General features: G+C 43.0%; 1 protein-coding gene across 7 annotated transcripts in view; it reads left to right on the top strand.

Annotated features, from left to right (window-relative positions):
• Positions 1-26,307, top strand: part of EML4 (EMAP like 4) — a 162,774-nt gene that overhangs the window by 56,808 nt on the left and 79,659 nt on the right. Inside the window, exon 1 of one of the 7 annotated variants that reach the window (XM_040611568.1) lies at positions 11,202-11,337. The exons of 3 other annotated variants lie outside the window; for them this stretch is intronic. In XM_040611568.1, the coding sequence (XP_040467502.1) occupies positions 11,259-11,337 (79 nt within the window). In that variant the 5' untranslated portion in view covers positions 11,202-11,258. Of the gene's footprint in view, positions 1-11,201; positions 11,338-26,307 lie in introns of those variants that run through there. 3 more of the 7 variants (XM_040611573.1, XM_040611567.1, XM_040611572.1) reach the window with 3 other exon arrangements.

Below are 26,307 nucleotides of genomic sequence, written 5' to 3'. Positions count from 1 at the left end.
TCTACAGGGATGCCTTGTGTTAATGATTTGTTGGAATTGCCATGTTATGTTAAATTCTATCAGGGTATAGGATATAGCAGTCTTGAGGTGAGTCTGGATTCCCTTTGTAGGTAACTGGAGCTTCTCACTGATTTTTAGCCTGTTCAGCACCTCACTGAAGGATGCTCTGTGTTCAGAGCTGTGTCCCCCATCTGTCCTGTGCCACAGCTGCCAGGCAAACTCTCTGCAAAATTGTGCAGCAGGATTCAGAAATTTCTTATCAAATCTTCCTATAGTGAATCTAGTTTAAACTGCTAATTTGCTAATGATCTAAACGGAACTGACTCAAGAGGTGCATGCCAGGTAGGGGTTGTTTCCACTCTAATCCTTTTACTGAAGGAGAGGTACCTTGAAAGCAGTTATCTGCAAGTGTTTTGTGGCGTGTTTTCAGGGATGGTTGGACTTGTTCCTGCAGCCGGTGCCAGGCTCCATTCGGTCTGTAGAAGAGTGGACCTGTACTGAAAAGCCACCGTGCTCTCTCCACCTGCATTAAGGTGCTCCACACCACATACATGTGTGTGTGTGGTACAGACAGCCTGAGCTGTGGCTCTGGGTTTGAAAATCAGTAATGTGTTCTTGTCGAGTGGAGGACTTCACTGAAATAAACAGCTAATTAATGTGTAAAAATAATTGCCACTACAGATTCATGCAGGTGGGTTTTTTTGTTTGTTTTGTTGTTGGTTTTTGGGTTTTTTTTTTCTTTAAAGTGCATGTTTTCTGTATGCCAAATGCTCATCACGTTGACTTTGACACGTGATGCCCGTGCTCAGTGGTCTCAGATGCAGTCTGCCTCTGGACCATTTAGTATGGCTCTCGGAGTGGACGATCAGAATTGGATTGCAGATTCAGTTTGTTGTTTTGCTGGTTTGTTCCTTGCAATGTATAACCTGCCTAAGGATAGCAATTGATTTTTATATGAGAAAAGGAAGGAGACAATGCAAATAAGCAGTCTTCATTCAAGTTGATTTTAATGCCGTAGATCTCATCAGTGAAGAGAGAAAACAGCACAATGCTTCCTCCAGATTGTTGTTTAATTTAATCTTCTCTCCACTTCTCCCCACCTCCCTCCAATGCACATATCCTCCATGGGTTTTGAGGAGGCTGCAAGAACAAACTGATTTCCTCTGATTGCAGATATGCTTTCAAACCTGTAACTTGCCTTAATGGAAGGTAACAGCGATGAAGTAGACAAAATCAGTTGCCTTATTACCCATCAGATAAATCACTCATTAAATCAAATCATCCTCCTTTGGTGAAACAGAATGAGTGATTTGACTTCTGTCAAGAGACTACCAAAGAAAAATACTGAGGTATCAATCCTCTGTTAAGAAAATCTTGAAAGTTACGAAGTATAGTAGTTTGTAGTCTACAACTGCTCTCTCTTGACTTTGTTTTAAAGGAGCTGCCTCCTTATGAGCCACCTTGCAGATTGATAGGCAGTTTTCAACAAGGTGGTGTGTAATGACACGGGGGTGGAAAATGCAAAGCAGTTCTTTTGAGAATTTTGAGATACACACAAGTATGTTTTCTGTTAAAATGTAAATAACCTAGCTATTCAAGTATAGGAAAGCTGCACAAGTGACTTGCAACAATTCATTAAGTCCTGATTGCTGTAGTGTAATTTTACACTTTATTTCCATATAGAGTGGCAGAATATTGAGCAATTTGACAGATGAGTGAAAAACTGTATTTTTACTGGGATGGTGACTCTTAAGGTTGCTTCAAATCTGTTACCTTGCAAACTGAAAGCATCCTCAAATTATACCTAAAGAAACACACAACATCTAGTGAAAACTTCAGAAAAGGGACTGGAATTTTCTTTTCTTTGGTATTTTAGCCTGTCTTCTCATTGCTGCTTAATACTGTTCCTTTCATTCTGGTGTCCTGCAATATGATTTGGTAGTGTGTGCTTTCCTGTAGAAGCTATCATTAATGTTGAAAATAGAAAAAAAAAAAAAAAGCATATTAATGCTGTAAATATAGCCAATGGAGAAATATAATAAAATGTCCAGCATTACAGGTTTGTTACTTTCAAGTACGCTTTGCTGTGGGCTGTGTTATGTTAGTAAGTCTCCAGCACTTGGTTGAAGGAAATAGCTGAGTCTTCCTGTTTATAGAGGTAGCAGGCAAAAAGTTTCTTCTAAATAAAACTTACACTGAAATTGTAATATTGTCAGCTGCTCAATGTCCTGTAAGCTCCTGTGTCGATTACAAAGTTACTGATAAATAAATCACTGTTATGTTTTGTCTTCTGAGACTTTGTTTTGACAGAAGTTTTGTACACACGCAATAAATTATTTTGGCTTGGGGATAGAAAAAGGAGGAATGTGGTTTTTGGGGAGTTTGTATACTGGACCGAGTATTTCAGTGGTCAGATGTAACCTATGTATACATGATATATAAAAAAAAAATACATTTTTTTCTCTAATTTAGAGCACTTAGCTAAGATTAGGACATCGTTTATGTTTTAAGACTGTCTTGAGATCAAGTGTCACTAACTTTAAAAATATGGAGAGAAGAACATAGACTGTAAATACAGTGATGCTTTATTACGGCCATAATTTAAAAGCTGTGTAGCCATGTGCATTTACAATTCTGTAATCCTTTTGGCTTTGTGGAGTGCTTTAAGCATCATACAAGTTGATATGAGAAAAAGTGTTTACAGCCCATTTCATAGGGAATATGTAATTCTAATAAGTTTTATGTTCAGGTTGTCTGTAGGTTAGAACTTTGTGTTATAAAGAAAGACACACAAAAAGCATCTGCAAACCCTGGGTTTAAAAAAGCAATGTGTAAAGGTGTTTGTCAAGTTTCTATCTAAAAATCCTATGGTGCAATTGTGGTTGTATCTGTCTTGATCATGCAAACTTGCACGTAAGCAGTTAGTTACATGAAACCTACTGACTTCATGGATCGGGGATACCTTCTGGTATTAAGAAAAATACAAACGTGGCCGTAGTCTGTGTTTCAGAAAAAAGGTGGAGGTGGGGAAATAGTTTTCATTCTTTCCATTCGCTTCCTATGCAAGTATACAGATTGTTCCTTATCCTAATGCCTGAGGAGCTTAGTACAGTCAGTACCGTTGTCTCTTCTGCTAGTGAAGAAGTTGCTTTTCCTTGTAGTCCCACCATCCCTGGTATTTTATTCACTTAGATCATGGACATTCATCCTTGTCAAGGAACAGATAGGTAAACTCTTCATTTGAGGCTGTTGAAGTCATGACTTCAGTATGTTTTGGGTTCTTCTCTTGTTTTCCGGCTCTTACTGAAGATGGCTAGGTATATCTGGAGTACAGAAGCTTCTTGTGGTGAAGTAAGGGCGTAGAGAGCTTGATCACACACTGCTGTAATGATCCCCAGCCCCTCAGGCTGGTGGTGTTGCAGTGTATGAAAACGCCTCATACATATAATATGATACCATCAAATTCCTGCCGCTTCTGACCTTTAGTAGGGCTCTGAAGCTTTGGTAAGCTGGATTCCTGAAAAATAAAACTGCGTTTCTTAAAGCCACCAAGGACCATCCCCATTTTCCATGTGTGGTGTTTTTCCCCCATGGCATGGTGGGTCCTTGCGTACAGCACTGCCGCGCAGCCCCTCTGTTCAGCCAGACCCCTGGCACCCCTCAGGTCCCCCTCTCCTCCTTCTCTCTAATTAGCCTTTTTGTTCTTTGCTCGGGCCTTTAGCTGCGATAACAGGATTGATGATCCAGAGGAAGAAATTATTCTCCCTGAGCTGTAGAACGGTTTTTTGGCAGCACCACCACACAGTTCTGTAGTCAAAAGCTGACCCCTTGTCTTGACCTGTGAAAAAGCTACAATTGAAGTGGTGGGTTGTTTGTTGTCTCTTACTGTCCTCTTGGCTTTTCTCCAGAGAGGCTGTCAAAGGTATCAGCTAGGGCAGGTTTTTGTAGCAGGGTTTGCACCATGGTAGCAGGTTTTGCACACAAAGGTAATGTTGGCATCATTGTAGCAGGGTTTGCAACAATCCCGCAGAAAGAATAAATTGGAAATCACTACTTAATTTTATTATTCGGACTTTCAAGTAAGCCTCACTTCTAGTCTGGCAGATTTTATTTGTTGACTTAGTTGAAAGATCTCTTGACCCCTTTGTTATGAACTAAGCTGGTTCCTTCTATTGACAATTTTTTTTATCAAACAATTAATGGAATTAGTGTGGCATGTTCTTCCCATTGTATATTCACCAATTTTTAAAGTACAGCTGAAATACAATACTGAGAGTACTACTGAAAAACAAGAGAAGAAACCAGGAGTTTCCATATTTGCCTTTTTGTAAAAAATACGTGTATATCTCTTCTGTTCTTCCAGCAGCATTGTCATAAGCCCTGCCTGAGGATTTCACAACAGTTCAATCCTGTATTTGTAAATAAATCATGATGTTTATTATTGTGACCCATTTTACTGAGAGTACCAAATCTGCTGTCAGCTAAATTCAAAGGAATGACATGGATATAAAGCTGCCTGTACAGATTCCTTTTAAACCGATTTGTGTAGTAGTCTGTGCCATCAGAAGGGTAATTAATTTATGGACTGTACAGCTGTTATACATAATATGTCAAAACTATGTGGCTGCAAGTGATCTTCTCATAAGGTCAAACAAAAAATTGTAATAGTTGAAGATCTGAGACTACATCACATTTGCATGTACTAGATGATATTTAAATCAGAGGTATTGTGTTTATGCTGCATGGTCACAAATGGAGATGATGACCCCACCCCTCAGGTGGAAGATTTGGGTTCTGCTGACATATGCAGAGTGTGGAAGCTGAAAGGTGTTCCTAACCATCTAGATCAAGCCAGACTAGCATCTGTGGCTTTTGTTCCTCATTTACGTGCCATATGAAGATGCATGCTTATGTCTGAGCCACCCCGGGATGCATTTCCCATCCCTACCTGCTGCCCAAAGGGTAGCTTTCTATGCACAGCAAGGATTGCGCCATCCCAGCGTGGTGCTGAGCCCGTCACCTGCTGTGCAAGCCCTCAGTGTCATCTGCAAATCTCGTGCTGGACATCCTCAGTAAGATTTAGTTTTGTGTGAAGGATTGCCCTTTTTGTCGGTAGTGTTTTCATAAAGGCTTTTCTACTTCCTCACCATCTCTAAGTGGATAGTAAATGTCTGGTGTCTGTCATAAATAGTGGGCTCTTTCAAATCCTGTTGTTTTTTTTACACTTCAAAAGTAGTGAAAAATAAACTGCATTGCATCAATGTTAGTGGAAACAGCCAACATTTGGAGATGTTTTGATATGGAAGAAAAACATTTAAGCATTTATAGAAGTAGATACTTAATTTTGAAAAAGCTGTGTTAGAAAACACTTTTGCAGTTGGTCTGTCCACTGCTGTTTCCCCATTTCTGCGTGGCAAAAGCAATGTTTTCCTTTCTGTTGGCATGAGCTAAATGGTCGGACAGTGGTCACTTAACTATAGCTAGCCCATAACCATAGCTTTGGTTTGACTAAGACTACCAGTCAGTTGTCTTTATGAAGAATTAAACTTTTGCTGAATATTTTCAGGAAGCATAAATGCTTCATATTTAACAGCCTTGTACAATTTACCTGTAGTTTTAAAAATCACTTGTGTAGAACTTGTGTCGTTAAATCAGCATAGGTTCTTGACCAGAGACGAAACTGTGATTATCTCTGCAAAAATACAGACTGCACCTCTCAAGGAGGATGCTGCCCTTTTGCCCCTGGGGAAAGGAAGAGTCTAGGTTGCACGTTTTCATGGGCTACCATATAGAATCCATGTTCTGGGCTGTAGCCTGGAGCATAAAGCCAAATTAAAATTTGTGGGAGAAAGCTTTTCGTGGCTGTGTTTTAGACTTGATGTGTTTTCATCTTGTTTGCTGGCTGGTTCTGTATTGCGCTTGATGGGTAGGCAGGAAAGCAGCTGCAAGCAGCCTGCTGTGCAAGTGCTCCAAGCAGGCAGCGGAAGGCATGCTACAGCTGTGGTTTGAGGTTATGCTCAGTGAAATACCAGCCTTAAAACATTGCCACCCGTCCTACCCTCTGCGTCGGTCTGCTTCCATCTCCGTCGTGTTGTGCAGCTGATGCAGTAGAAAACCCACCTGACAAAAATAGATATTCAGGTGGTTATTCTTAAAATACGTGTGTGCGTTTGGAGGGCTTTGTATTGTGTGGGGGTTTTCTTTTTCGAGTTAGGCAGTGTGGTTTTGGGGAGAAAAATATTTTCCCGATTCAGATCCCTTTCCTGGGATAGTATGACAGAACTGTGTGGCTGCAAACGATCTTTTAATAAGGTCAAACTCTGAATTGTTGTAATAGTTGAAGATCTGAGGCTACATCACATTTGCGTGTACTAGATGATATTTAAATCAGAGAAATTATGTTTATGCTGCGTGGTCACAAATGGAGATGATCACCCCACCCCTCAGGTGGAAGATTTGGGTTCTGCTGACATTTGCAGAGTGTGGAAGCTGAAAGGTGTTCCTAACCATCTAGATTAAGACAGACCAGCTTAATCCACATGGATTAAGTTGACCGCGTGGACGTGGGTATGGCTGAGTTGTGGAGAACAGCCTCGGGACAACTTTTAAGACCTGGGTACACCTGTTTCTCATGTTTTCTGCATGCTCTCTGTTTGAGAAAAATGCCTGTAGGATGAAGCTCAGTTTAGAGTCTGGGAGGGGGTGACAAGGGAATGGTCTCTGGCACCACTCTGTGCTGCCCGCCATGTCCTGCCCTGGCACTGCTCCCTCGGGAATTTCACTCTCTTCTGTGTCAGTTCTTGTTTCACTCAGTTTTCTGGCAATGAAACATGCTTTACAACTGCAGCTGTTTCCCAATCACCTTAAGTCATCCACAGGCAGAGCTGCTGTTGACAGGCTCAGTTCCCACTGCTCTTTCCAAAGGGTGCTGCCACCTCCCTGCTGCTGCAACAGGGTTCATTGTGCCATATGCCATATGACTGGCCGGGTGAGTTTTCTTGTTTTGGTGCTTGGTTCGCGTTAGTTTGCATGCTGTTCGGTTTCCCAGTGTGCTTCCCCGTGCAGCCCCGCGAGCTGTTGTGCCAGTGCCAGGAGCAGGATGAGGATGGGAGGGATGCGGGAGAAGGGCAGGGATGCTTATTTTAGCAGTAGCGCTGCCATATGCCAACTATAAGTGACCTTAATCATAGCCAAAGGTCCTGCCTTCCGTCACTCTTGGTATTAATGCTTCAGAGAAGGGGACTTTAATAGGTTTTATTACAGTGCCAGCACCTGGAGTGAAGAGGAGGAGTGAGCAGAGTCTGCTGCATCCCACGGGTGTTAATGGGAGCGCTGGATCCTGCAGGGCTGTCCTTGTCCTTCACTAACCTCGGTACACCTCGCAAGTCTGGCTGGGAGCAGGCCTGACGCAATGAACGTTCTTGACCAAAGCGTGTATTTTAAAACTGCTTAATTTACTTTTGGCTCATCTGATGAGATGGTTCTGATCTGTTGCACTAGTTAGGTGAGTGCAGATTAGATGTGGTTTTAAACAGTCTGGTTTCAGAAAGGAAATTTTTTTCCTCCTTTCTAAGGAAGAAGGAATAGAAGGCTTAAAATCTTTAGGAATTGGGTAATTATTAAAGAAATCATTGTTATTCTCTCTTTTCCGTGGGGTGAAGGTAATACTGGAACAGAGATGCATGCAGCTGCTGAACAGTGATGGGGTTAATTGCCAACTGAAACATTGCTGCAGCTCCTTTTCAGGAAGGAAAAAGCAAAATAATTGAAGGATTGTTTGCCAGTGGAAACACGATTGATTTCTTCGTATACATATGAAGAAACAAAATTAACTAGTGCTGCCCTCTTGCAGTTCAACAGCAAGACAGTCACTGAACTGGTCTCAGTAGTTATCACTTCATATTGTTTAGGTACAGTTGCAGCTACAGGTTTTCTGAAGGAAAGGTGGGTAGGGGGAGTTCCCAGTAATCCTTTGGAGGGAAGGTAACAATGAGATTGCCTCGTGCAGCAGCTCTTGGATCCTGAAGTTGAAGGACATGAAGAGACCCTGGTTCTGTGAAAACCAATTTCCACATTTCATGTTAACTGCAGATGTTTTCTTAGTAACTGCCAAGGAAACTCAGTAAATAATCTTCCTCTTTTTAATTACTAAAGGTGTCTGTTCTGCAGTCTGTGTGGCTGGGGCTGTGGTGGCTTTGGTGCCACACACACCCCCACCCCCAGTTTCCTTAGCTGGCTCTGGGTCACTGGAAGGCAGTGGCTGGGTTATGGGGCAGGGGAGGGGACCTGCTTCTTCCTCCTCCTTATGTCAAAGTGATGACTCCAAAGAGTTCGTGCCCTCCTATGTCTCTCTTCAAAAGCTGGAGGAACAGTTTGCTCCCACCTCTGAAGAACAGGTGGGTTGGAGTGGTTTTCGGTGCGTGAAAGCCTGAAGCGTGTCTAAAATGATTTAGGTTTATAATCTGACATGCTGCCGCGGTCTTTGAGACATCCGCTATTCTTACCAGAGCTGTGTAATAATGTTCCTAAATAGCTGTATGTTGAGGACAAACAAACAACAAACGACTCTGTACTTGCGCAATGTGCAGAGCTGTGTTGCTGATCTTTGGTTTATTCTGTCAGATTGAAAAGGGTGGTTTCTTCATGGTGTAACACGGTACTTTGCACCTCCAATATCCTGAGAGGTTTTTTTCTAGGCAAAGGTTACTTTCCTATGTCATATGTGTTTCATTTTGGTCTATGCCATATTTTAAGTAATGCTTTCATCGTTTGTGCCTACCTTAAAATATCTAAAAAGAGTATCTCCTCACCCCCCACCATTCATGTTAAAGAACAGCAGGGAGGAGGAGCTTGAGATGGTATTTAAGCCTGCAAAGGTTAGGGTAGACAGCTGTTGAAGATAGATTACTTAGAAGGATAGGTATGGGCCAGAGCTAGGGGAGTGCAAAATCCTAATGAAGAGTTAAGGCTTTCATGAGACATCTAAAGGCAAATGAAGAAATTTTGATCCAAGTCCTCAGTCCAGCGGGGAACAGGTGATGGGTGGATTGAGATTGCTTCTTCTGTTTTCAGGGTGAATTGTATACAGTGCACCATCTGAAATCTTATTTCAAACGCTGACATTCAGAGGATCGCTCTGAAGGTGCTCTAACATTTGCTTTAGTTCCTTCTGCCTCAGCAGGCATTAAGCTCTGTTTAAAATACTGCCCTAGTGCAACATTCCCCCCGCCCCACGCTGAGGAAATCCTTTAGAGATAAAAGTTAGAGCCATAGGTACCTGGAAATACCAGTATTTCATATCTTTTTAGTCCAGTAGGGGATCCCAATCTTTTTTTAAATACATGGTATTTAAAAAAGTGATGCTTCTTGCCAGTTCTATGTAATCTGTCATTGTTGGGAGCACTAACGGCCACTTAAAATTGCAAATCAAGCCTCTTTCTGCGCTCTGTGCTGGGTCTTTACCAGCACGTACAATGTATGTTTGGCCTCATGGCAGATTTTTGCCCACATTTTCTTTCAAGACTTCATAGTTGTGTTAGGAAGGATGTTGAATTTGAAGGGATACCAAATAGTATGTCTGTGCATGTGAAACAATCCTGTGTGCCCAACCCACCGAAGATGAGACTCTGTGTTTCTCCTTGCAATGAAGATTGTTTAATCTGATGATGTGATGCAAGGTAGTGGCAGGGACAAGTTGGAAGCATGAGTTCTTGGTCAATCCTAGTGCCATGGCTGCGTGTTGAGGCACATGGTTTCATTAGGGCCCTTTCCTTAATTGTCTGCCCTTTCGTTTTACCCTTTATCGTCTTGCACCATTCAGTTTCTCAGTCCCTTCCTTTTATTAACCATGGTAGTTGGCTGGCAGGCCTCATACTGCAGAGCTGGCTCCAGCTGACTGCCTGCCTTTTTTTTTTTTTAAAAAAAAAAAAAATCACTGCAGAGGTCGATTCCTCCAGCATGTCAGGGACTGCCGATAAAGGAAGATACTCCTGAAATCACAATAGGCTGGTAATTCTGGGGAAAACACACAAAACCCATTGTGTGCTGTCTTAACTACATGTGGTGTTATGAACCTTCTTATCAAGTCTTTGTGATGTGTCAGAAAGGGCTGCCCCTCATTTTTTAAATGGAGGCATGGATTTGCCCTCTGTGTGGGATGTGTGCGTGGGGTTGGTTGGTTTTTTTTTTTGTTTGTTTGGTTTTTTTACTATCCCACTGTTGTCTGGAAATCAAAACTTTAATCCAGAGTCATTTAATACGCTTGCAAAGCTTGAAGATAATAAACTATTTGAAGTATGATAGAAGAAGCAAAATCTATGCAGTACATATTCACAAATAGTTTTGTTTTGACATTTATCTTGCTGTAGTCATTCTGCCAATTGGCTTCAGGCAGGGCTACCAAAAGAATGAACACATGTTGCATTCATTAGTTCTCATCTGGCTGTGCTTCGTCTTGCAAGGCAGACAGAGTCGTGATGGTGCGAAGCAGACGGTAACGTGTGTGCTACGCGTGCCCGTGTGGTGAGCAGAACCCTCGCTTTGCAAATCTGCTGCTTTTAAGCTGCCGTGTTTTGTTTCGTTTTAATAGAATGGGTTGTGAGTGTGCTGCCAGTGATGTCATGGCTTGCTCGAAAGATGTCATATGAAAAATATTCAGATGCAATGCTACGGGGCCAGCCGCCCCTTCTGCTTCCTCCCCCCCCGTGTGAACTTCTCACGTCGGGCCTGGCCCGCCGAGGGGTCGGTGGGCGTCGGGCACACGGACGGTCCCGGGGGCGCTTTGTCCCGGCCTGCCCCGTACGGACGAGTCCTTTTCGTTCGTCGCTTGTGGTGGCTCTTCGGGCTCAGCGCGTGCGCGGGCTGGTGGCTTCCGACGGGGAGTGCGGGAGCTGGGGCAGCGGCCGCGGGGCGACGGGGCGGGGTGCGGGAGCAGCCGCCGGTTTCCCGCTGGGGAGCGGGCCGGGGAGCTCCGCTCCCCCTCAGCCACGGCGGCGGGGCCGTGTGGCGGCGGCGCTGGAGGGGCGGGTGACGTCTGAGGGCTGGCCCCTCCCTGCGGCGGCCGCCGCGGTCTGTCCCCGTCCCACCCCCGGAGCCGCTCGCTCTGCCCGGGGCTGCGGGGAGGCAGCGGCAGCGGGGACCGGCCGCCTCCCGCCCCGCTCTGTGGCCTGGGAGCGGCCGCTGGGAGCCCGCGGCATGCCGGCCCGTCCGGGGCGCGGGGGCTCGCCCTGAGGCCGGCCGGGAGGGCGGCGGGGGCGGGCATGGACGGCAGCAAGGACGGCAGCCTGCCCTGCCTGGCCGCAGCCTGCGACCCCTCGGCGCTCGTCAGCTTCTGCACGGGTAAGGTGCCGGCGGCCGCCGCGCAGCGCGCATGGGGGGTCCCCGGGGGTGCCCTCCGGCGCCCTGCGTTCAGCGGCCCCCTTCCCTGCAGCGGGGAAAGGGAGATCTGTAAAGTAAATACTGGGGTAAATATCTCTCTGTGTGGTTTAAGCGAATGTTGCCGCCCGCAGCCGCGGCAGGCAAGGTGTGCGTACTCGGGCTGAGGCGGCTCGCTGCCCCGCAACATCCTAACCTTGAGAAATTTAAATTTTTTTTTTTAATTAATTATGATGTTGATGTATGCGGACAGCAGAGAAAACGACTGGAAGGTGACGATGCTAAGCGGACGCTGGCAGGGCAGGCGGCCCCCGGCGTGGCGGCTCCCGTGGGCGCTCCGTGCCTCCTCGGCAGGTGGGGGGGGTCCCCGGCCCGCGGCGGGGGGGCTGTGCGAGAGCCCCCTTGGCAGCCCTGGGGACGAGAGCTGCTGCTGGTGCCCAGGCTTTCGCTTTGACCCCCCGGGTTTAGGCAGGGCGGAGCGCGGGGAAGCCCCGGCCCGTCAGGCGGCAGCAGAGGGTCGTTCATCGGCGACTCCGACGGGGCGGCTCGGTGGGCTCAGCCCGGGCGCTTGACCTGCGGAGCTACGACCTCCCCTCCCCGCTTTATTTGTACTAAAATTGAAATACTTAAAGACACTTTCTTTCTTTAAACGGCTGCTATTAACCTAGCCTCTCCCGAGCGCAAGTCAGGTAATGAATAGCAGCATTCTAGCTGCATCAACCAAAAGTATTGTGAGTGAAGTCTTAAAAAGACCAACGAACCAATAGCCCCCACCGACAAATCTCATCCCAGATGAAGCGGGTGGCTCCTGTGTGCGGTGGGGAAGGTGTTCCTGCGAATGAAATCGCAGAACAGCGATTCTTTGTTTGCTGATGCACGGCGTGCGGGTTTGGTAAAAAGCACAGCATCCTGCACAGAGAAGTGTGCCTTCTGCCCTAAACCGGCATGGGCAGCAGGAAAGCTGGCTTAAAAAACTCCAAACAAAAAACAACAGCAAAAAAACAAAATCAAGGGGTGGTATTTAACACACAGATTTTTATGTGTGTTTAGTGGCAGAAAGGAATGACTTTGCTGCAACGTACTTCCTTAAAGTGAGCAATGTGCTGTGCTTTATCTGCGTCAGAATTCAAAGCATTCGGTTTAGAATTCAAGATGTTGCAACCCTCGGGAAACAGGGAGGGTAGATTGAATACTTTCAAATTACAAGTGCTTCATACAGTCTTTCGCAGGCTTGCAAGGATTTTTACTTTAAAGAAGAAGGGCTAATGTTCAGCTGATTATCTTCAGAACAAAATTCGCAAGAGCAACAATTTTTATAGCTACAAGTTGCGACTGTGTTACTGATGAGTACAGGCTTGTGTTAAGACGTATCTGTTGTCTTCAGTGGCTTTTAGCAAGAGTGTCTGATCGTCTATAAAAAATAGCAGCCTCTCAGACTTGAGCTTGAGGCATCTTTGATTTTGGAAGATAGCATGGCGTGACGGACTTACCTTTGAGATTTGTCTAGTAATCCAGCAAAACAAGGTGCACGGAATACATTCTTTCCTCAATGCGTATGTTCTGCTTTAATTTTTTTCTGCATTTTAGAAAATAATTTTGAGTAAAATCTTGGTGTAGAACTGAGGGTTTTGCTGAAAAAGACTTAAAGACAGCATTTATAATTAAAAGAAAATGTGACTTTGGATAGTCTTAGCAGTGTAATGTGTTCTGCTGATTTAAAGCTTGATTCCTGCTTATGTTATTAGACCTAATATACCTTTATATAAAGTTTTCTGAGCAATGTGTGTTTACTTGCAAGTAAACTCACAGTGATAAGAAGCTCCTATGATGGAGAATCAACAAGTGCTTTGTTCATACGAAATTTCTAACCTCATCCTTGAGAGCTCCTTGCCTTGAGGGCCTTCAGCAATCCTATGGTCCTATAGTGATATCCTTTTCTATAGGAACTTCTCTACCTTCTCTTTAATTTTGACTTGTTCTGTGCACAGGTATCATTGTACATACATCCAGTTGCTCAGTTCTTGCCAAAGCTAAAAATAAATTCTAATTCTGTAGTGGAGGAACTAGTACTCCCTTTTAACATATGGGATATCAGTGCTGATGCGCAGCTTAATTAGATTTTTAAAAAAGCTTGTTTGATGTCAGTAGGGATGCCTTCTTTTTTTTTCCTACTTGTATTTAATTAGCTGGTTATAACTAAAGCTAAGACAAGGGCTTATGTCATAACACATCCCTTCAGGAAAATTTTAGGTATCAAATTAAACCTGGGCTAGAATTTAGCTTAAGTGATACAGATCAGGATAGAAAATTTCAATTTGACCAAGGAAAATATTTACCTGTAAACAAAACTTCAGTTTGGCACGCTTCTTGATTAAATGTTTGCTTCCAATGACACGACATTGTGAACAGAATTTATAAATGGAAAAAAACCCCAACACCAATGTCTTCAGATTTGTAGGCATTATTGCTTGCAGAATCTTAGATTGATTTGTATGCATTTATCTTTAATGTTAAGATTAGTAGAGAGTTTTCTTGGGGGTGTTTCACAGTGGGGATTTGCTAGTTGCTGGAGGTGTTGATGGTAAAGGTGGTGGTCATCTTGCGGTGGCCCTGCAGGGTTTCTACAGGGGTGAGACCAAGCCCTCCTCAGGCTTGGTGCTGTGCACCAGGGGCTCTCACCGTGCCATGGAGGGCAGCTCGGCCAGCAGAAGCTTTGTTCTCTGCCTCGCTGGCAGGGAGCAATGGTGCCCGGTGCATGGTGCTGTTCCTGCTGCCTCGCTTCCCTGCCTGCGCGCTTGCAGAGAAGTACTTAGAGTTAGTATCTTACGTAAGGAACTTTGGTTTAAGTATTTAGATGTCACAAGGGCGTTTTTCTTTCTAGTGCCTATGACGTAGGCAAAAATAGACAAATTTGACATAGAAGTCCTACTTGCAGCTTGATATTCTACCTAAAATAGTTAGGTACTGGATGGGGACCAGTTAAATAAACCAAGTAGCAGCCTATTTCAGGGGATTACATCTTGCTAAACAGTTTGTTTCTTGTCTTGCACTGCCACAACTACAACATTTGTGTTGATGCAGTGAAGCCTGTCTAAACAAGACAGCTTTTGTTGTAATTGCATTGAAAACTTTTCAGCTAGCCTTACTCTAGGTGCTACCAGTAATAATGATGATAAATACAAAACTCCATATCACTATCTTAATACTTATAAAAAAAAACCTAAAAAAAAGTCTGAAAAAGTCTGTATCCTCTTAGTTGATTCACCTAGAATGTTACAATATTCAGTGTTTGATTGAAAATTTAACTCGCTGTGGATTTTGGTGCATTTGACACGCAGTTTAACTATGTGAGAGTCAGTGCTGTCATAGCTAGTTGTTTTAAAACTAGTTTAAATTATTTGTAATGTGTACTTGTTAAGTAATCAGTCTGTGTTGTCATTTCCATCTCCCAAAAGTATCAGACTCAGAGCGAGTTCTCCTGCCTTCAGCTGACACATTTTTACAAAGGAGGGTGAATTCCCAGCAGCCTGCCTTATGAACCTACACGGCTTACCTAGTACAAGAATTCCAACTGGCAGGACCCAGGGGAAAGGCTTTTGTCATACCACGAGTATGAATCCAGAGTTCAGTGAGCAGCCATTTGCACTGGGGGATGAGGGTCAGGCTTGCTAATAGGCCCAAAACTCATTTAAGCATTTTTGCTCTCGGGAAGTTATATCAGTGAGGAGGTTTAGAGGATTAAGAACTATATTAGAATAGTATTGTCCACAGTCTTGGGCTAGAAATTTGTTAGTAGCTTCTCTGAACTTGCTTTCCTGTTTTCCAGAAAAAAACCCCAACATTTGATAGGAGCACACTTAAAGAACCACAGTGAGTTTCCTGGCTGAAGGAGGCAGAGTGTTTTATTCTCTAGAAATAATGAAATGCAACCCAGCTATTCTGTAAGACCTGGAGCTCCTTCTGCCCAAGGTTGCGGTAGTCCAAATGCTTTGGGCTTTATTTTGGGGGAAATTCTTTGCTTCCTATTGGTCCCCTGAAAGAAGGGCAAACTGGTCTCTGCCAGGAAGAGCAGTAGTCACCAAGAAAAGAATGCAAATGGTTGCATTTTTGCAGACGTGGTCATTCATGCTTGTAATCGATGGGCTTAAACGCCTGGAAATGGAGCTTTCCAAATGTAGCAATGGATGGGGAATTACTCTCCTTTTGTGTGCTTCTTTGCTTATTATGCTGTACTTTATAGAATGGAATTATGACAGCCACCACTTTTTGCTGGCATAATTTTCCACACCAGTTTGACATCTTCAGCTAGGATTCTTGTCTGATGTTTAAAGGTGAAATTCCATCTCGTTATACCATTGCTGCCTCTTACACAGCAATAAATCTACTAGAATTTGCAGGATAACATATACTTATTTTTAAGTTCTACTTCCTTATCGGGGCAGTATAGTTTCACCTACTACCTTCTACTAGTTCGGCAGAGTGAATTGAAGCTTTTATTGAGTGGTTATACTGAGCGATTATAAGTACAGTTGGACTGAGCAGTGTTTACTTGCTTTGTGAGTTAACTGAGCCTATGCTTAATGAAGTGAGCTGTAAGCTAGATGGGCTAGCTGTTTCCAGGCTTCATTACATTAAATTTATTGTCAGAGTGCTATTTCCTCTTCAGATGCTACCCCCTGTCCAGGTAACTGAGGGAAGGGACGTGGCTGGTGTGACACAGCGGCGCACACACAGTACAGACTGGTGCAGTGCCAGTCGTGCAGAGCTGTGGGGATCCCTCTGTCAGGTCACACACACTGTTTGACTCTGCATGTCGCACACTGTAGATGTTTGCACGTACTCGGCTCGTTAAAAATCTTCCAATGTCTGTCTTGACTGAGAAACCAAAATAGTGCCATCAGGTACATACTTTGCTAAATAACTGCTTTATTAATCTGTAGCATGTGACTAAATACCTGCAGTATTGTCCTGTAGCAGAAGTGCTATGTAGATACAACATAAAATTACCACTATCATAAAGGTGTCCATAGGAGTTTGCATCTCACACTGTTTAGAAGGTTAATACTTACCCTGACTCAATGGAAAAAACTTGATTTCTTTAACTTGATATTTACCCTTTAAAAATGTGGTTACGTTTTTTGGTAATGTTTCTTCTGCTTTGCCTGTTCGGCGTCTTGCTTCTAACAGTTCTAGGAATATGTGTTAATCATCAAAAGGGGGTTGAGGAGATAATGATGGCTTGTGGATGATAATGGTTAGCGTTTTCTTAGCAGTCGCAGAAGGCAATTGCAAGGTGAAGTAACTGCAAGCCATGCTCGGAAGCTGCTGACGTATCAAAACCAGTGAAATATCAAAGGTGCAGTTGACTCAGCAAACTTGTTAAAGGTCAGATAAAAAAGTTCAGACTGCACACACTTTCTCAGCACTGAGTCTTTGCTCTCAAACTTTGAGTAATGCCCAGATTATGAAACCTAAGAAAGTATCTTTATGAACCCTGCGTCACGCTGCTGCTTCACATGGATAGGAAAACTAATCAGGAAAGCAGCAGCATTGGAAGAGCTCCCTTTTGCAGCATGCAGAACTAAAGTGCTTCTTCAACCTGCCTCTTCTGCAGTGAGCCAAAGCAGCTCTGAGAGCAGAACTTGCAAAGAAACACAGAAAACATGCCTGACCTACAGATCCCATCCTGTGAACAGGGAAGGAGAAGGAATGACCAGACATGACAGTCATTAGTCACAGTAGTTTATTGTGTGATGAGAAGACGCTCTGATGTATCATAAAAACAGATAAAATTTAGGTGTTGTGTCTTCTGCTTTTGCTTTTCTCTCCCAGCATCTTTTTTGTGCTTCGTGTGCTCTAAAAATGCATTGATTTGTTGGGGTTTGCCCTTGTTTCCTCTTTGGAAGCATTTAAAACCATGAGAATACCGCAGTCAGACCTCTGATACCTATGAAATGCATCACAGGGAGCGTTCCCTTCCACGAGAAGCTGAGTTGGTCTTCCAGGTTTTTGCATGCTGCTGCCACCGTTGCTTTTACCCATTTTGCTCTGTGGCTTTAGTGGCGTGGTATCTTGAGCAATAAGGTTTTTGGGAATTAGTTTTCTTAGGTGATAAAGGGGCAAAAATCAGAGCTGGAAGTGGCTTTTGATTCCTGAGTGGCTTGTGCTGACCATGTACAGTTTCTGTATTGGGGTTACATTATGTGGCCGGCGGTGGGGTGGCCCTGGGGGGTGTTGGGCAGGGGTTTGGCAGGGGCAAAGCCGTGCTGCTGGCTGTGCTCCCTCCACGCCAGAGCAGTGGCGCTACTGGAGAAGGGTCACTTGTCCTCTCTGCTAGAGGGTTGACGCCGGGAGGTCTTCCCCAGCTCTCTCAACGGCTGTGTTTCGTGTCATGCTCTTGTGCGAGGGCTTTTTGCTATGTAAGCTGCAAGTCGCAAGGGGTGGCCACACCTAGTTGGCGTGCAGGCTTGCACATGGGTTGCAAAGGGTTAAGTGAAGGTGGGAATTTACAGCATGTTGACACAGTAAGTTACTAAATGTAGATTAGTAGGTGAAACAACCTGGCGATTAGTCTTGAGTAAGAGCCTGTGCTTGAGTAGTTACCACATGGAAGATGTGGTGCTGTTAACTCCCTCTTGGGCTCACTCCCTGGTGGTTTAGGTGGCCATCCCCTGGGTCACAGCCCAAAGAACATTCTCATACTTGCTCGGTTTTAATTCTTTCATGCTAACACTAAAGATAAAATACAATTCATAAAATAAGATTATCGGAAAGGTTAGAAGATGCTGAAAATGTATAAACCAATTTTGTTATTGATGTATTCTGTTGAGAGGGAGGGGGGATCCTTTTCATGCATGAAGGATCCTGTTATTTTGGTTGCCAGTATTATATAGAAATAGCATGCTTCTGGATGGTTCTTATATGTATAAATATCTGAATTAGTATAGCTAATGCTTAACAAGTGTGCGCAGAACGAATGAATCTTAAAGCATAAGCATTAGATGAATAAACTGGGTAATTCTGTTGTTTGAGATGATAGCTACTTTCAGAATAAATATTAATTTTTTGGCTTTAGATTGTTCCCCCCACAGATACGATACACAATTAGAGAAATTTCCAGGATTTTTAAAAGAGAACTGAATTGCAGACACTGGAGACCGATGATATATAGCTTTTTCCAATACATTTTTCACTTCATTAATTTGAAGTGTATTAGTATGAAACTGTAAATTTTATTTCTGTGGGTTGCGGGCAGGCTTTACCTAGCATTGCTGTTCCTGATCTCTTCTTAAAAGCTGGAAGTGATGCCCAGTGTACTGAAGAGCTTTGAGGAAGGTGTGCAAGGGAGCGATGGCTGGCGTGGCAGGTTGTGTGGCAATGCAGAGGCTGCCCGGTTGCAGTGGTGCTGGTGTGCATTTGTAGCAAAATACTCCTTCTCTTTTTGAACTTCTGTATTTTAGCACATAAAGATTCCTCTTTCTGAGGAGACTTTGACTGATGTCGGTTCTTGATTAATTAATAACTTTTTTTTTTTGGGGAAGAAGGAGGAAAACGGGAAAAAATGCAGCTTAATTCTGGCTTGTGACACTGCTGTTACTTAGTCCACACCAGATTTAATTCTTGTTTCCCTATCAAGTATTTGTGGTACTTGATCATTTCTAATACTAGACACGTCCATGATCAGTCCTGTCTCCCTTGCTATTTGTAGGGATCTTTTCTGTACCTAAAAACTGTTGCTTTGTAGCAAATAGTAGGAAAAGAAACCTGGAATATTTTTCTTTGCTTCAGGGGCTCCATCTGTGGAAAGAACAGATGAGTAATCTGTTTATAATACAAGGTGTGATGTATTAAAGCAACTTTGATAGAAACATGATCTCTTTTGGGTTTGCAAAATTTGGCAAACTTTCCACATAAGAAATGTATGTGTTTTCCTACAGGACCCTTTGAGAAGGAAGGAAAAGGTATCCCTATGAAAAGGCAGATGTTTTTCCCATGCAGGCAAATTCCATGCATGCATTCATGATGGTTTCATATGATTTATCAGTAGCAATTGTGACCCTTCAGTTTTGTGCAGGACTTCTATGTAAAATATGTTCAAGGTGAAATCTTAGAAGGTCTTAGCCTGCCTGTGTTGTCCAGCATGTTCTGTTTGGTGATTGTTTTTTCTCTGGGAAGTTGTATCATCCCATAACACTGTGTCTGTGTGTTTGTGTTTGCTTGCAGGTGAATTGGTTCTGAAGGCTGCTTTATGGCTTAGCCTAAATAAAGATGAGACCTAATTCCTTCTTTTCCAGTGGACTTTTCCATTTTAGGTATAATAGTGCCAGGATTAGCAACTGAAATTGTCATTGAAACTGGCTTCATTTTCATGTATTATTTTCTGTGGAAGCAGCTTAACTATAATGTTTTAAAGTACATGTGTAGTCACACATACCGAAGTCTGTTATGCTCTTCAAGAGTTCTTCATCAATTAAGCCGGTTTAATTTCACAGTTACCGCATTTTTTTGTGGAGCATTTGTGGAAACTTACTTTTGATAGTGCCCATGCGAAGGAAAACGTGGCAATGGTTGATGGTAGATCTGCCGTCTGAATTGTTTAAAATAGTATCTTTCTTTGTAAAATAATAAATTTTAATATTAAATACTTCTGCAGCTGTTCAGATGTGGTGGGTTGCAGAACGGCAGGATCGATGCCCAAGCAGTCAGCCACAGTGGCAGGCAAGGTGTGAGCAATGCTTTCCGCCCACACCTTGTTTATAGGTGTTAACTTCAAAGCTTCACTGGGGCTGTTTATTTGCTAACGTAATAATAATAAAAAAGGAGTTTAACTAAAGAACTAGTTGGGTTTTTAATTACATTTATGCTTGGTTCCCCTTTCTGAGGGTGGCTATTGACTTATACCGGTATAGCTATTTCTGCTTGCTGTCTGATCTGAAATGTTTTCTGTGACATACAATGTGAAAATATTCCCTTTTATTTCCCAATACTTGCTCCTCTGTAGTAACTGAAATGGAGATTGTGACTAATGTGTGATGAGTAGTTGCAGATACCACCTTGCAGGTTGGCTGTGTGGGAGTCGTGCAGCTTGTGCTTTATTCTTGAAACTAAGCAGAGAGCAGTGGCTATAACACAAGTAGTTTGTACAGAGAGGTTTTATTCCTTTCTATGCAAAAAAAAACCCTGAACAAAACCTTGCAAAACTGCTGTTTATTTGGTTCCACCTGGAAGAAGCAGTAGTTGTTGTAGAGGTGTTCCTCTAGTACAAAAGCTGCAAGCAGTGGCAGCATCTGGGGAGGCGTCTTGGTGGAGGTAAATGAAAGTAGGATTTTGGCTGCTGCTGTTGCAAGTGTTGTGCTGGATCTAACTTGTGATCAGAGAGATTTAGTCTCGTGCTCCCAAGGAACAGTGAACTTTTAAAAATATCAAAAGCACACCTTATGTCTGTTCTTGCCTACAAGGTACAGGAGAGGTTTAATGACCGCGAGACCAGGTTTCCTGCTGCAATAGTGAGTGTAAGGTTTTCAGTGCGGAGCTGGGATAAGAGGTGCCTCCTGCAGGAGATGCTGCCCGCTGGGTCGGAGCATGATGGGCACCCAAGTGTGACTGGTTGCCCTGGGCCGGCTGCAGCAGCACCTCAGCTCTGGTGGGTGGTCACAGGACAAAACTAGACATGGGGGTTAATACTCCTTTATAATTATTCCTCCCTCTTAATAGAGCTTATTTTTTACATTGTCATCCTTAGCTTTTGGATAAGGAAATGTAAAGAAGGATGATAACTTTTCAAGGTCACTTTAGCTTGTCAGAAAGAAAGTTGGCATTTTACTGAATGGGCTCTGGTACGGAGAGGTAATGAGGCAGTGACGTATAGGGCTCTGCATAAGTGGAAGAAATTCCTATACCTGAAATACCAGAAAACTAAGATCAGGCAGTGAGTTGCTAAGTCTCTTTCCAAACAGATTTTACCTTTATCTGAAATCACCTTGTCCTGTGACTTGGAGAGATAAGAGCCTTCAGATACCCTGCTGTGTACAGCAGCCCTGCTGCCTCTCCCCTCCTCTGGGGTAAGCGCATTTCTGCTGAGCACAGAAACCCACCGGGTACCACTCTGCCCTGCAGAGCCCAAAGGGAGGGCTTCCCCCGCAGGGTAGGGGAAGCGTTTTGGGAGAGGGACCTCCGAGTGCCCAGGGGGATGCCAGTGCCATGAAAACCAAATTACTGTGAGTTGGTGGCCTGTGGAGAGCCGCCAGCCTCCCTGGGAGGGGGTGCAGGACTGTCCCATGGGAAGAGTGTGGCATCCTGCCCTCCCGTCAAGGTACCCGTGAGAGGCTCGCTGTGAATTTGGGGGAGTGCTGCTGAGCAGGGGTGTCTGCACTTAAAGGCTGAATTTGGGGCCTGAAATGATGCTGCAGAGGACAAGCTTAAGCAGTTTTCCCTTAAGCACAAAGGAAAATGAAGTTGAGCGAGAACAGCGTGCACTGTGTCTGTGTTTGGTATCGATATCAAGAAGTGAATCTCTTTAATGTGGCAGTACACTAATACTGGTATTTTTATATGCATATCCATCATTTCAATAGGAGGCTATTCTTGTTGCGTAAACATAATACTAAGCCTGCAAGATAACATCCTATTGCCTGTGAAACACAAGCAACCACTGACAGCTGCACAACCTTTACAAACCAGATTTGTAAGTGAACACTAAGGGCAAAAAAGTATTTCTTCGGGAAAGGAAATAAATAAAATAGACCAGCACTCTTATTTTTCCTGACTTGTTGGATTTTTTCATAGTGGCATTTATGATAGAGCAGCTTAGAATAGCGTAGAATGAGATCAAAGAAACATAGTTTGTACAGTGGTATTTTTGATGTTACAAATTAGATATCAGTCCTGGGGGAAAGAAAAAAGAGCAGTACAATGAAGCAGCCAGAACAACAAATTTCAGAAATGTTCCAACACTTTTAATTACAGTGATAATGTCTAACTTGATTGCTCGATAACAGAAGCTGGAGATTATTAATTTGTGTTTCAGGATTTGAGATTAGTAAAATTTTGAAATAAACATTGCATGGTACAAAATAAATTGTATCTGTAAAAGAAGAGGGTATGTTGCTTTGCCTGATGTTATCTCACTTAATGATTTCAGTGCTTATCTGTTTTGCTGCTGAAATTATACCCTAGAATTGATGAGAATATGGCAAGCTTCAACGAGTAGAAACAATTTTTCTCCAGGACAAGAACATTTTTATGTTCTTGTTAAAAGCATATCACATACAAAAACTCAGGTAAGTTTGCTGCCTGAATAAACAATAAATATTTAAGGTGTTGGCAGGTTTCTGTAAGTTTCAGAGTAAAAGTATGTTGGTACTACTGAATTCAGATGTTTTGCAGCAGAGGAGATGCACTACAGTGATGGGGGACATTGGACTTCCTATACATTGTTACAATCTAAAGATTGAATGTTATGCAAACTTGGATTTTATTGGCACATTACTGGAAAAAATATATTGGAAATATTTTGGAAAATCAGAGGTAACCTTTATGAACTGGGGTTTAATTTCTGACAAGATACCCTACATATATGGACCGTTCTCTGAGCAGGAATTATCACCATCGCTCTGACAAAAGCAGTTAAAAAATAAGTGGCATGGGGACAGGGAGGGCTGCAAGGGACTGGTGGAGAATCTGAGATTACTGTGAGTACTCTATTTCTTTTTCCCCCCTCCTTTGCCCTCCCTTTCCATTTACAAGCCTTCACACCAACTTCCTTGCCTGCAAATGAGTTTGCAAAATACTCCAGGAAAACCAGAGTGTTTCAGGTAATCCCATGTTTTTTGGTGAACTGTGCAATGTTTGCTGGATTTGTGACGTTTTCAATAGTGGTACTTCTGTCTGAGCCTGAATATGGTTATTATTATCCTTTGTTGTGTTGAGCAGATCATTGACAATTGATGCTGTCTGTTGTAGATTTATGCAGTAATGACATATGGTTAAAGAAAAGTGTTATGAGTGGGAAGTCAAAGACTTAACATGAAAGTCAGAATTGGGGTAGTCTCTCAAGCCTGTATTTAATCTTGTGGATTGTAGCAGTATTAAGATGCAGCCTTTAATTGCTTGATCATAGCTCCCCCAAGTCAGAACTTGGAAAAGGTGATTTTGCCTAAAAAGCAGTTGCTTGGTATTTTGAGTTGCCTTTGTTTTCTTTGCGTGTCTCCCTCTGTTATGTTTATGGCAAGGCTTTTAGTCTTGCTTTTCAAATACGTGCATGAATTTAAATATTGACTGCTGTAGTACTTACGGTAGTGCCTCAGTAGCCCGTAGTGCCTCAGTAGCCCGTAAGTGTTAAGTTTTATGCGGTGTGGGACTATGGTTGTATTTAGCAGATGAAGAGTGAAGTTAAAAAGAGATTAAGGTCAAAAGCATCTGCTAATTATCTGAATTTCTAATTAAGTAATTGCCCAATTTGAAACGCTGAAGACTTGATTGTCAAAGTGCATGGGTAGAACAGCCCTGTAGGCATCAAGAGCCTGACCACTTCTGGCCACCCACCTGTGAGAGCTCATCACTTTTCAATGCTGGTGTCCAGTGTTTCAAGTTAGGCAGGACATGCAGGTTTTTCCTCCCTCCGTGCAGCCTTGGGAGTGTGGGAGAGATGCTGTCCTGCTTTGGCCACCCTGGAGCCCCAGGCAGTGTCTGGCTTCCCCTCTGTCCTGCAGAGCTGGAGCCTGTTGGTCCTGCGTGGGGTGGCTAGGGTGCCATCTGCTCGTGGTGCAGAACCCTTGGTGGAGAGGATGGTGTCAGAGATCCAGTCCCTCTTCAGCATGTGAGAAGTTGTTTCGTTAGAAAATTTTAATTAGATCCATTTGGGCATGAGGGAGGATAGGGGAAGTGAATCCAGGTCCTGAAATTTTTAGCTTACATAGTTTCATGCTTGGTGAAGTTATTAATTTTTTAAATTAGCATTTTATCATGGAGATGTTCTTCTAATGCTTCTAGCGCAACATGAAATACTTTCAACAGAGGAGTAGTAATACATGTGTGCTGGAGCGTTGTTTTTAATGCATGCCTAACTTAGAGCAGCTCGTTGCAGCTGTCTCTTTGATTGCTGCAGGAGCTTCCAAGCATATGTGTTAGAAAAGATGCTCTCAGCCTCTCTTTCTGTTATGACATGAAAATAGAGTGGCATCAGATATTAGACTGGGATTGCTGCTGAGAGAATTACATGGGGGATCCCAGGCGTGTACCTGTAACCACCATGAGTTCTGTCTACAGAGGGCAGAGGTTGCTCACCTGTTGCAGAAACACTATTTTGGAAGGTAAGGGCATGTTGTGTTGTTGGAAGGCCAAGCACCGAAGAGTCCTGAGCTTCAGAACAGTATCAGGAACATCAAGAGCTAAGCAGTGTTAGAGGAAGAAAAATACTTAAAAACGGCAGGACTTCTTCAGTGGTGAAAATCCCGTGAATGATCCTACTGATGCATCGTAATGGCGGTGGAGCTGATACAAAGTGTTCAGTTGGGGAAGGATACGTGACAGCACCAGCCTAATTACCTGCCTCTTCAAGTAATTACATGGATACCAATGTCAAATATGAGAAGTGTGTGTAAGTGTTGGCTTTGTTTTGCTTTCTCAGTCTACCCATCAAAACTTGTATTGGCAAGTACAAAGTCTGATCTGTTTCTTCTTAGAACTTGTATGCCCAATAAATTAGAGTTACCAGAAACTTGGGCAAGCGGAACGCTCGTGTTGGTCAAATACAGCACGGGTGGAGTTATGCCCTGCAATTCTCATGCTGATGTATTTCTAGATTATCTGTATTAAAAATGAGTGTTTGCAGCAGCAGATGCACGGGCTTATTACAAATATATTTTTATCATAACTTCTGTTTTATTACAAAGTTATTTTTTCAGGATGTTTTTGTATCTTCTTTTATTTTTTCTCTCCCTTGGTTTTTCGTGTCAGGAAAAAAATAGATATGAAAGCCTGTGTGCACAAATCTGTTTAGCATATACAAACAGAGCTACTAATTGTTAGGGTTAAAGTGGCAGATCATCTTACATGTCGGACCAACCCTTTAAAATGAGATTGCCTGAAAACATAGATGATGTACTATATAATGTAATGGTGCAGTAGTAGGCTCGTGGGCATAAACTTGCTTCAAATAAACCATAAAGCAGCCCACAAATAGAAAAGATCAGTAGCAACTACTGCATTGCAGAGCATTCATGTGCTATAGTAAAATTATATCATGGATCATCTATAGACTAAAACCTGCAGTTGTATAATGAAAGTATGTCATGCTTAATTGAAAATTCCTAAGGAAGCTTTGTCCAATGTAGTTAATATATTTTTTTTTCTTTTAAAATTTAATGCTGTGCTGTAATGATTTAAATTTCTACTTTATGGCCCTTTTGTTTTTCTAAATTGAATTTTGGGCTGTATGATTATCTATACAGTTATATACAGACCTGTTCAGTTCTATTCCAGGTGGACCAGTTCAAGTCATGCATAAATTCTCAACAACACAAATTACATTGCTTTCAGAGTTTTGGCTGAGGTTTTTAGACACAGTCTAGATTTTCAGACTTGAGTGAGGGTTGGTGGGAGTTGTCTGGGGTTGGGGAGGCTGGGTTGTTTGTTGTTTGTGGGGGTTTTATGGTCAGGTTCTGTATCCATCATTTAACATGGTGGATTGCACTGATGTATTTTAAAGTGAGTAATAAGCAATCTTTTTACATGGTTTATGATTAAAAATGCAGATGAGCGTTGGGAAGATCACTTCTGATGTTTAAGGCACTATCCCCTAGACATCGTGCTCTTAATTTATGGTCTGATTCTGCAGTAGGATCTGTGCAAATAGATTTACTGCTTGCTGTGGACTTGTTAGATGGCTTGTGAAAGGCTAGTGGAGAGCAATATGTCCTTTTTTTTATTTTTATT

This window comes from Falco naumanni, chromosome 12, assembly GCF_017639655.2.
Source record: "Falco naumanni isolate bFalNau1 chromosome 12, bFalNau1.pat, whole genome shotgun sequence".
Taxonomy (NCBI): domain Eukaryota; kingdom Metazoa; phylum Chordata; class Aves; order Falconiformes; family Falconidae; genus Falco; species Falco naumanni.
Note: the sequence above shows the minus strand (reverse complement) of the source record. Positions and strands in the feature narration are given on the sequence as shown.